Genomic DNA, 11,254 nt, shown 5'->3' with positions numbered 1-11,254 from the left:
TATAGTCATGGGTAAGTGTATCTAGCTGATTCTTGTGTTTATGTTGTCTCATGTTACAGTTTTTGTAATACAATTGTCTTACATCGAGTAATCCCGATTCTTTATAAAGTGTGGATACCTCAAGCTCTTAGATGGCATCAGTTTTAGAAATCGTTTCTGAATGACTTCAAAAGAATGGATGTGACTTTTAGATATACCTCCCCATCCGAGTAGTCCAAAAGAGATGTGACTTTCCACAAGACTGTGATAAATTATCTTTTTTTGTTTCAGGTCAAGAATATCATTCAACTGTCGGAATTTATAAAGAACAAATCGAAGTTTTTTCAGGAGGAAGTTGATGTGATGGCCCCATTTCAGATGTACATCTATAACTGTTACAAGATATTTTATTATATTTGCTGACATTATTCGTGTATTTTTTTCTAGAGACAGAGAATCAAATTTGGGCATTGTTGTTTTGTAATTAGAAAAAGATAAGAAATGAGTTTTATCTATGTTGATAGTTAGAAGCTTGTTGTCAAAGAACGATTTGATTAGGGAAAAATCTGATTCTACATCTTCTTTCAATGATGAATATCCAAAATTCGAATATCGAAATTCATTTTATGATTGTTCAGCTTATAACATCCGTAGTCGTTGATTAAAACGGGTTACTTTGTTACCTAGGAGCTAAATTATGGGCTGCCGGAACTCAGCGTAGAGGGATGGTGGGTAAATATAAGTCCACTTGGAGGATAAGTGTATGGTTTCTTTAAACAGGCCAAGCTGATGGTAATTACAGGATTATGGCCCAGAAGTATACTTTTGGGTTCACAGATATTAACTTAAGCAACTTATGATTGAACTGAAGGTGTGGTTGATACTTGAGTTGTTATAGAATTCCCAATTTGTGCCGCAATGTTGATTCGAGGTCGTGCGGGAGGGTGTAATACATAACAGGAAAGACCTTACATGCGTGGGATATGGGAAAGTAGTCTCCAGCAGCACGATCCAACCCCTGTACGTAGTCCACTCAGGCAATGATCGTTCCCATGCAGATAACTTGCTCCTCGAAAGACCGTAATCAAAGATATAAGGGGTGTAGTGGTCTAGCCTTGCGTGAGATACCCCAGGATATAGTTCACAATATCGACTAGAGGTGGTAATAAGAAGGCCTAAAATAAGGATATTAGCAGTATATATCCTTTTCGAAAAATGGGTTCTTACCGTAGTTATTATGTAGCCTGAAGATTGGAGTTTGACAAGAGAACGGGTACTTAATAAAAATATGAAAATCCTCAATGCTGTGGGTTAGTTATTCCTTTAGATAACTCAAATATTGAATATTTTGGTAAAATACTTGCTCCAGAGAAGATAACTAAAAACTCAAGTCTCATTCCAAGAGAAATTAACCCTTTTTTTCCTCTCCTTTTTTTCTCCCTATCGACGTTATTTCGAAGTCGAATTATTCTGATTATCTTTAGGCAATAAAAAACTAAAACTGAATTGTTTTAAATATTATACAGGGTGGATGCTGTGCATGAATATATGAATTCAAAGCATTACTTTTCTTTTATCTCATAGATACGCTCTTGCATTCTGAGAACCGTAACAACCCCCCCCCCCCCCCATTTCTTCAAAAAAAAGTCTAGGACAACCGAACCAAATGTTTTACATACAAGGATTACTTTATATCTGAATATACATTCCTCAACCTTCCACCTCATCATCTGAATCGTTTACGTCCTCGAGTGAGTGAGCTTTCAAATCTTTGGCATGCCAAACTCCTCGGTTCTTTCCCACCGAGTCTATCAACTCATAAGACCAGGGAGATAAGATTTTGGATATGGTGAATGGTCCACTGAACTTTGGAGCGAACTTCGAAATGAAACCCCGAGCTGCGTTGGACAATGCATAACTTCGCTTCAAAACCTTTTGTCTCAGTTGGTATCGTTCATCTCGACGTCTTAAATCGTAACGTTGTCGGCTGGTTTCATATGCCCGTTTGAGATTAGTGGAGACATCCTGGAATAGGTTATCCAAAGCTTTGGAACGTGAAGAAGGATCGTATGTATTCTGAGTGAGTGTGTGAGCTAATGGATGACCATATGCTCCTGAAAGTTGCAATTCTCGCCCAAACATAATCAAATTTGGCGTGTGTTGAGTTACCTCGTGTTTAGAGGTACGGATAGCACAAGCTACTTGCTGAAGACAGCTGTCCCATTTTCGATGATTTGATGAAACGTGCGACGTTGAAATTGTCTTGATGACTCGGTGAGATCTTTCTACAGGATTTGCCTGCGCGTGGTAGTTAGAAATATACACTGGTTCAATTTTGTAGTTGTCGAACAACTTAGCCAGTTCCCGGCTTCGAAACTGTTGTCCGTTGTCCATAATGATTCGTTGCGGAGCTCCAAATAGAATAATCACATTGTCCTCGAGGAGTGTTACAATCCGGGAAGTGGTAGCCCTACGCAAAGGGAACAGCAAAATAAATTTGCTAAAAACATCTAACACTGACAAGATGTAGCTATACCAGCCATAGATCTTGGCAAAGGACCTATGAGATCCATACTCACGACTTGCCAAGGTCTAGTAGTAGTTGGCGCAGCACTTAGCATCAGGCCGCATCCCCATGCTTTCGTTCTGATTTGGTACTGAGACAGATAGAACACCGTTCAATATATTTGGAGATATCCTGTCTCATCTTTGGCCAATAATATTTCGCTGTTAGACGAGCCTTGGTTATATACACCACACGTAGGTGGATTGTGATGGTTCTGAATGAGTTCTGATCTTTTTCCTTTTGGAACCACAACAAGCCAGTTTTCGTAGGACTCTCGCAGTTCTGGATATGACAGGGTTGCATGCTTTAAAAGGACACTATTTTCCAAATGCCAACGGGGATATTTTTCTGGATGGCTTGATACTCTCGTGCACATCGTTGTGTAGCAACGATCCACGGATGTTCCAGCCATTTCGACATACTCCAGTATATCCACACAAGGTACCGACCTAGACAACGCATCAGGAACTACATGCTCCTTGCCTTTCCGATGGATGATTTCAAAATCATATTGCTGAAGTCTGACTGCCCATCGAGCGATTCTACCCACCGGATTTCTAATGCTATTCAACCACTTAAGGCTATAGTTATCTGTTAGGACTTTAAAATGGGTACCTTTGATGTGGGGTCTGAATTTTTCGATTGCGAACAATACAACAAGAGTAGTATAGCTAACGTGGTTCTAGATACAATGGTAACCATGCCATCGAGCTGTCCATCGAGAGCGTAAGGGGTGCGGTTGTGTGGGGTGAAGAAGCGTGTCAAAAAGGCCTTGTTGTCGAAGAACAATGGTGTGCCAAAGAGTTCTTGAGCAACCCTTGTGTAGATCGTCAATGACCAGAGGGTTGTGATGGTCAATGACCAGAGGGTGTTGTAAGAAGAGACCTCGACAGGTGTAGGTTAGCCGTGTCGTAGAGCCGTTTTGGCTCAGTGGATGGTCTTCGGGCAACCCTCTTCAACCCTCTTCGGCCAACCCTCTTCGGGCAACCCTTTTCGGGCAACCCCTGGGCACCCTCATTAGGCGACCCCTTTTCGTAAAAGCAGGCGTACGCCAATGTGTTCGATGAGTCGCCAGTTGACCTTGAGACAACTTTGTAGCAGTTAATTAGGATATCGTTGCATTGGAATACTTGTTTGCCTGATAATAAACCAGATTAGCTGACCTTAAGGTCATATGTATAAGTAAACATGAATACTTTGTTGCACTTAATTAGGATATTTTCGTTGCATTTTGTTGAAATATTTGTTATTTTACTGATAGAAAACCAGATTAACTGACATTAAGGTCAGATGTATAATTAAACTTTAATACTTTGTTGCATTTCGTTGGAATATTTGGTGTTTCACTGATAATAAACCAGATTAGTTGACCTTAAGGGTCATATGTATGATTGAACATGAATATTGTGAAAAAGAAAATACGTAATTTATTAACGTTTATTAATTAGTAGGTATTCACAATGTATGAGTTATTTTCAAAAATTCATCTTTTTTAGATGACAATAAGTATACATAACAAATTTCTGGTAAAGCTAAATATTTTTTGAGATTAATATTTGCATATTCATAAAAATCTTCAACAGTTGTCCACCAGAAACCTCTGTAAGTTATGGATGGTTTATGGAATTGTTCAATGCTATGATGTCCGCACATTAATCGGCTTTTGAATGGAACAATGGGATGAAAGTTTTCGTGTGATCCAATAACGTATCCGCACCTATACTTTTTTCCTTTGTCCTTACATGTTACTGTAGAATCTGAAAAAATGAAAGAATAATTACAAAAATGTTTGAGGAATATTGTTGGTTTATCTTACATAACGGTATTGATTTTTCAGAGTAGAAAGCTGGATATTCATTCAAAATAATCGTATCTGGATGTACTTCCATTAATAAAAAGCTACCATTTTCCAACTTGTATGGTGTATTGATATAAATAACTTTTGAAGTTAGGATGTTGCAAATTTGTGAAAGTAGAAGAATAATGTACAACAAATACATATTTTTATCGCTGTGTGTGTTTCTTTGAAAGCAACTCGATTACTACTAGACGTAACAGTTGTATTAGGGATGTTTTATACCATATACGTCACGTGAAATCTGTTCAACTATACATTCTAAACATAATATATTCGGATAATTTGTTTCTCCTCCACATTTAGTACACTTATATTTCACTGGTACAGGCATAATGATGTGAATGATGCTATTGGTTACTTACGAATGACTCCACGATTGTCTGCATAACGTTTATCAATTCTCAGATGCTTCGGCGATTATAATTCAAAAACGGTTTTCTTTTTGCAATTTTTACAATACTGTCTTGTACTTCTTTTTGATGCTTCCTTATTGTCTTTTGGAGTATTACACAGTTTGCAAAATAATACGTTTTTTATGGATTCTTTCGTTTTAAGGTTTATATTTTCTTCTGTTTTCTCTTTACAGAGTTGTAGTAAAGTTTTTTCCATATCTTCACATGCTTTCAATAAAGTGTCCTCGAATAAATCGCTAAAATCCATCTTTTGATTTTCACTGAAACAGAAAGTGTGTTGGAGGTCGAAAAATTAAATTCCTCATGTGTGGTTGTTGAATGAATAATGAACAGTTTTGAAGCGGTTATGATGGTTATGCTGTCAGTTGTTGTCTCCTCAACTGACTTCTTGAATCCCTCTCATTCCTTATTCTTTGTCTATAGGACCCAGAATCCCGACGTTGATGACAGGGTGGACAAAAGTTATAGGCTGATGAAAAACTTTCATAAACTCTCAAACATCTCCTGTCATTACACCGATACTTTGAAGGACCATTGACTTGAGGGATTTCGTTTCCATTAGTGCTACTAATAATATTTTCCTGGATTGCTTTGTTCATATTGCTCTGTAAAATCACAAATCAATCGGAAAAAGAACTCAAGATAGAAACGTTTTTTCCATTGTGTTAAAATATAAGTTGTGAGTTAATTAATTGTAAAAATGAATATTACAAGTGTGGATTAAATTTTGAAACCCCAAGGCAATGTATCACTTGATAAATAATTTACAATTCGTTTGTCATCGAAAGGAGTTAATGCAACTTTTCTTTGATTTATTGTATATACCTCATGTTTTTTACTACGAATCAGATTTTCCGTTACTTCAAAATGTTCATTTCTGAATAGACAATCGTAGTAATTTTGAAAATTTATTGTTTTGAGAGAGGCTCTGGTGACACCTTTATCTTTTTTAATTATCAAATTTTCCCCGTCATTCTCTCCATGTTCTACTTTTATCGCATACATTTTCGACTTCAAACCAATGAACTCTTTCATAATTTTTCCATTGTTTTCGTCTTTCATCAAACCTAAAACTTTTTTATTTACCAATGGAATTCCGAATTGGTTATCTACAGCATAGTCTGATGTATCAAATTTATATATGTCCTCTTTGATATGTGCATAAATGTCATCGGTGAAAAAGTGGTAAATCAATGAATCAGTATCTGTATACAACAATTTCGCATTTTCATTGAATTTAGGTTTGATATAATTATAATGAAAGTCATATAAAATAGTTTTTGAAATTTCCAAAACACTGAAACCCACATAAATGGGTTCATTCAGTTTTATATTGACTCTTTTCATCTCAATGATTACCATATCATCATCAAAAATGGTCAAACTATGAAAATTCGGTTTAGATATGTAACTTTTTGCTCCGTATCTACCCTCCCACTTAGTACATAATTCAATATCTTTATATTTACGACAGTTTTCTATTGTTTTCCCAAAGACACTATTGTTCATTAGCTTATAAAAATTTTTCTCAAATTCATTTTTACTGTTTTGTCTTAACATCGTATTCAAATCAATATAAGTTTTTAACCATGGTATTTGTTTAAATTTCAAAATTTTATGAACTCTGCTGATTTTGAGACCTAAACTGACTGCCTGTTTCAAATTTCTATAATGGATAACATAATTTTTCTTATCGAAAAGTGTTGTTAACAATTTTAGATTTTTTGATGATGATATGGGTGGAATCATTTTTTGAGGACATAATGGAAGATCTTTATGAACATTTTGAAGTTCTACAGGATAATCTAAGTCAACTTCTAATATGTAACCATATTCAGAATCATTAGGTGTATTAAATATATCTTCAGAATAGAAATCAGTATTATTTTTCCATTCAAAATCACCTACAGGTAAATATTCTGATAATGCTGTACCATACAAGTTATTAACATCGTAGTACATGAGATATGATGAGGGTTGATCAGGGTTATACTCGTTTTTCATGTAAATATTATTAGCTTTACCATATCTATTGCTACATTGAGATATTCCTCCTCTTATACCCCTTTCAATAAACATTAGCTTATCTACATCATCTAATAATTCCAAAGTAACCTTGGAAATTTTTAAACAACTTGCATAAGCTAGACCTGGTGCAGTGTAATATTTCAAACATTCCAAATCGTATGTTTTCATACATACTTTTCGAAAGTTTTCGAAAACGTCAGCCAAAAGTAATACATCTGTTTTCAAATATAACTCCATATATTGTTGTAAATTTTGAATTTCAAAAGTATCCCATACTTTAACAGCGTGTGAATACTCATCTTCTGTTACACCACACTTTCTCAATTTATTGAAAAAGCATTCGATCGGTGGTGATTTGTCAATGTTCATTTTATCCCAACTATCAAAATAATCATATGGAAATATACCTTTCTTAGATAAAAGTTTGAATTCCTCTTGATTTTTACAGAAACTTTTTGTGATTAACTTTTCTGAATGATTTAAATATGAACTCAATTTATCTAGACTACTTGCCATGAAACGAAAAGAGTCTAGGAATCGGTATGTTATACTTGTATTGTCAATTTGTTTACTAAATGATATATATTTTTCTTTATTTACTGGTAACAATCTGACAGCACCAGAAATCTCTTTCGCTAAAGCTCTAATAATGAAATGGCTATCGTAACCAGATAAATTATGAAAAACAACAGGTATCATATTATCATTCTGATAGTTAATGTTGCAAGGGGTGGAATGGGCTGCACCCGAAATTTTCCAGATATATGACAGTGGTCCTTAACCTTGATCTGATCCTCTGTGAATGGTTTTAGACAAATATGACAGTTAGTGGCTGAATCGAAATCGTGTTTTTGTTGAGGTGATAGCGGAATCATTGGAACCACATTGGAAAATACTGAATTTAATTCGAAAGCTAGCTGTTGTAAACGTTTGACGAACCAGCTGATACAATCTTTACCAGTATATAATTCGAATTTTGATTTTGAATTGTCGAAAGTACACAATAAGTAAAATGCTACACTACATGGAATATGTTTTTGAAATTTTCGAATTTTCTTACTAGGTTTCACATCCTCATATTTTTCCAAAATGCTTTCAATGTCTGAATAAATCACAAACGGTACGGGTTCTTTATTTTTGAAGTCTGTGAAAGATAAAAATTTTTCTTTTTCAGATGGTAGAGTTATTTTGGTTTTATTCATTTTTCTACAGGTAAATATATGGTTGTTCAATACTTCCTGTGAATAGAAATGGTTGAGACATTTGGTACAATAAAACTTTTTGTGATTTATGTCACCACTTTGTCCACACAACAACCGCGACATGTCTTTTATTAGAGCAAAATGATAAATAGTTTTGAAATTATTCACATTTTCATCTAAGTCCATCAATTCCTCTTCATCACATGAATCAACATCATCGAAATCATGTTCGGTTTGAAGTATTAATAAATTAATTGTTGTTAAAAATTCAAGATTACTCAAACGGATAGGAACGATTTCTTTTTTTTCAATACCGAAAACGTTTATTGACATATTATTCATTTTCTCAAATTTTGTTATATCTTTAATTTTAAGTGGAAATTCAATCCCTTCATATTTCAATATATTAGAAAAATGTGGATATGATGATTTTTTACAGACATTAGTTGCACATGGATGAAGAGCTGCCACAATAGACCAAAGAAAACAGTACGGATCATTATTTTGAATGTTAAGGACAGCCTTTTTATTTTGAATGAATTTAGGTACTTCAATATATGTGGAAATACCTACATTTATCGGTGTATAGTTATTAAGGTTCACCTTCAATTGTAAAATTTCATAAAGGCTCCAACCGCTGTCTTTTTCTTGAAATTCTTCAAGTTTTGTCAAAATATTATGTTTGATATGCTCATCGTAAAATAATTTCAAATCTGTATTCGAATCGAGAATTCTGTTTTTTGTTTGAAAATGTTTGATGTCAGTTTCACCGGTTTGAGGCTTCATGAAATTCGCTAAAAATATAACGTTAACTTTCAATAAAGTTTTTTTCAATTCTCTCCTAACTTTACATATAAAAGATCTGTATGCTTTATCGAAGAACTCCGTAGGATCCTTAATTTTCAAATTAATGATTGCACCAGTCCTTACACGACTATTGAAACATGATTCTAAATCTTGCCAAATTAAATTTCTTTTTTTGTTTTTATCAACATTTTTATGAAAGTTGAATTTTTGTTTATAATATTTCAATAAAGCCAAATTCGATTCTAATTTGGAAAAATATTTTTTGTTCGAACATTCGTTGAATTTGATATATTTTTTCAAAAGTAAGATATTTTTGTTCAAAAATTTAATCCACTTGCAATACTCAGCTTTACTTTTAATCAACTTACCAACTTTTTGAATTTTCAACACAATATTATCGCTAACTTTTTGTATTTCTGCACAGGTATTCATTGTTGTTTAGTAGCGTGAAAATGATAAAGTGAATAACGAACGATAATCAACACAGTTTTAATCTATTCTCACTTACCTTGCGAATGATGTCAAATTGCAATCAGTTCAATTTACAAACCTACTTTATAAGATTTATGCAGCACTTATTTGCTAATGAGTTGTTATTTCAAATGCGCGCTATTTCCATAAATTAGAGGTCATTTTTAATTATGTGAATCATGAACTTTAAACGTCTGTTTATCGCAATGAATTAATGGAAAATCACGTAATTGATACATGATAATGCACTCGCAAATCATGAACTTTACATGTGTGTTATGGTAACACGGTATTGATATTTCTTAATAGAAAAATTATATCACGTACTTGATACATGATAATTCACTCGTTTATCATTGCATAAACAACATAATTACGATGTTATTCATTTTTATCAGCACAATTTCACAGTATAAATTGACGGATCTGTGTCTTTGGAAAATCATTCTAGTTACGAGTGAATCGAGATACAACAACAAAAATGTCGACTATTCCAACAACTTTAATTATCAATATTACAAATACAAAAATGTTGCCCGTTAATATGGCAATGGTGGTGCTTAAACAATTATTCAGGTAAGTCATTTTCAACTGATATTATTACTTGTGTTTGAACAATTTTTCATATTGTTATAGATATGGTGTGAAGCAGATTGTAAAAAAATCTGAGGACTGTATTTTAGTATATTTAAAATACAGTCCGAAGATGGTTACTTTAACCAAGAAATTTGGTAATTTGCCAGTGAAAGTAACCCGGGCAATGGCTGAAAATGAAAAGGAATTGGGGTTTCTGGAAACAGCAGTGAAACGGTTCAATTTCAATATACAAGATGATGATGACGTGGACGCTATTCCATCACCTCCACCACCAAAAAAGTTGAAGGATTCATCATCATCATCAAAAGAAATTCTACCGCCTCCAACACGATCACTATCTCCTGTCATAATTGAAGATTTTGAAGGAGAAAACTCTCAACACCCTACTTATTTCCAAGAATCCCAAGATTTTTTGTAAAATTTATTTATTATAATAAAATAAACAAAATTGAGAAAAATATTTTTTTATTTCTGCAATGTAGTAAAAATCACATGTATAATGAGAATGTGTGAAAAGTAAATATTTCATTATAAGAACAAGAATTCAGAATTTATTTCTACAGTGAGAATACCAATATTTCAATAAAAAAACATTTTCTAGTGCACAATTCAAACTGTTATTTGAATGATTCATACAATGGTGTGACTTGAGAAAACTTTTCAAATTTTCTATTGCAGGACATCCTTCTTCATACAAATCGGAAATTTCATTTTGAATGAGTTGACTTAACCATTTTTTCTTTTCACAACCTTTCACACTTATAACAGCATCAAAACCAACACAATTCTTGATGAACTCCGAAATTTGTTCGTAGTTGATGGTTGCTACTGTTGTTGTTGTTGAACTTTGCTCATGCTGCCATGACAATCCATGTAGATTATTTGTACACCAGTTCATATGTTTTTTCACATGAGGCATATATTGATTGATGCCTATTGGTAAATTAATCATTCGATGGTACCATACTCCATTTTCAACATTCAAAATTGCAATTTCTTTACATAAAAAATTTCATTTACCATATTGAAAACCTTGCACATCGATGATAAACATGATACCACACTCAATGACACCGTAAAAATAAAGTAATATACTGATTCATAGAGTATTTATAATACGAATGCTGATTACGCAATATTTCTCTTATCTATCCAACTATTATGTTTGTCATCGAATCCTAACCATTTAACGAAAACTTTTCCATTCTTTCTTTTAAGTACTTTTTCTACGAGATATATATCAGGATGTTTTACTTTTTGTAATTGCTCTTTGTAAAAACCTCCTGAAATATCTTGCTTTTTATCATCTCTCAGTAAATAGGTTACAGGATTT

At 33.5% G+C, this 11,254-nt stretch overlaps 1 protein-coding gene and 1 long non-coding RNA gene across 3 annotated transcripts; one reads left to right on the top strand and one right to left on the bottom strand.

The window, feature by feature from the left end:
* Window positions 1–3,964: 3,964 nt before the first annotated feature.
* LOC141483507 (uncharacterized) lies at window positions 3,965–7,188 on the bottom strand. 2 transcript variants are annotated; one of them, XR_012466133.1, is made up of 2 exons: window positions 4,362–7,188; window positions 3,965–4,302 (listed from the first exon to the last, which is right to left on the bottom strand). It is a non-coding gene; the product is annotated as an uncharacterized lncRNA (long non-coding RNA). The 2 variants fall into 2 exon arrangements; XR_012466132.1 differs by having other exon boundaries at window positions 4,766–7,188.
* Window positions 7,189–7,595: 407 nt separating this feature from the next.
* LOC141483506 (uncharacterized) lies at window positions 7,596–10,398 on the top strand. The gene is made up of 2 exons (XM_074178188.1): window positions 7,596–9,900; window positions 9,961–10,398. The coding sequence occupies exons 1-2, from the start codon at window positions 9,806–9,808 to the stop codon at window positions 10,337–10,339; spliced, it is 474 nt and encodes a 157-aa protein (XP_074034289.1). The 5' UTR covers window positions 7,596–9,805; the 3' UTR covers window positions 10,340–10,398.
* Window positions 10,399–11,254: the final 856 nt, after the last annotated feature.

The sequence above is a fragment of the Leptinotarsa decemlineata genome, unplaced genomic scaffold, assembly GCF_025532065.1.
Source record: "Leptinotarsa decemlineata unplaced genomic scaffold, Ldec_3_MD MMD2_tig00003557_RagTag_RagTag, whole genome shotgun sequence".
In the NCBI taxonomy this organism is placed as follows: domain Eukaryota; kingdom Metazoa; phylum Arthropoda; class Insecta; order Coleoptera; family Chrysomelidae; genus Leptinotarsa; species Leptinotarsa decemlineata.
Note: the sequence above shows the minus strand (reverse complement) of the source record. Positions and strands in the feature narration are given on the sequence as shown.

Coding starts and splice junctions, on each gene's coding strand:
- LOC141483506 (XM_074178188.1), top strand. CDS start 9,806: ATGTCGACTATTCCAACAACTTTAATTATCAATATTACAAATACAAAA. Junction 9,901..9,960: donor GTGCTTAAACAATTATTCAG/GTAAGTCATTTT, acceptor ATATTGTTATAG/ATATGGTGTGAAGCAGATTG.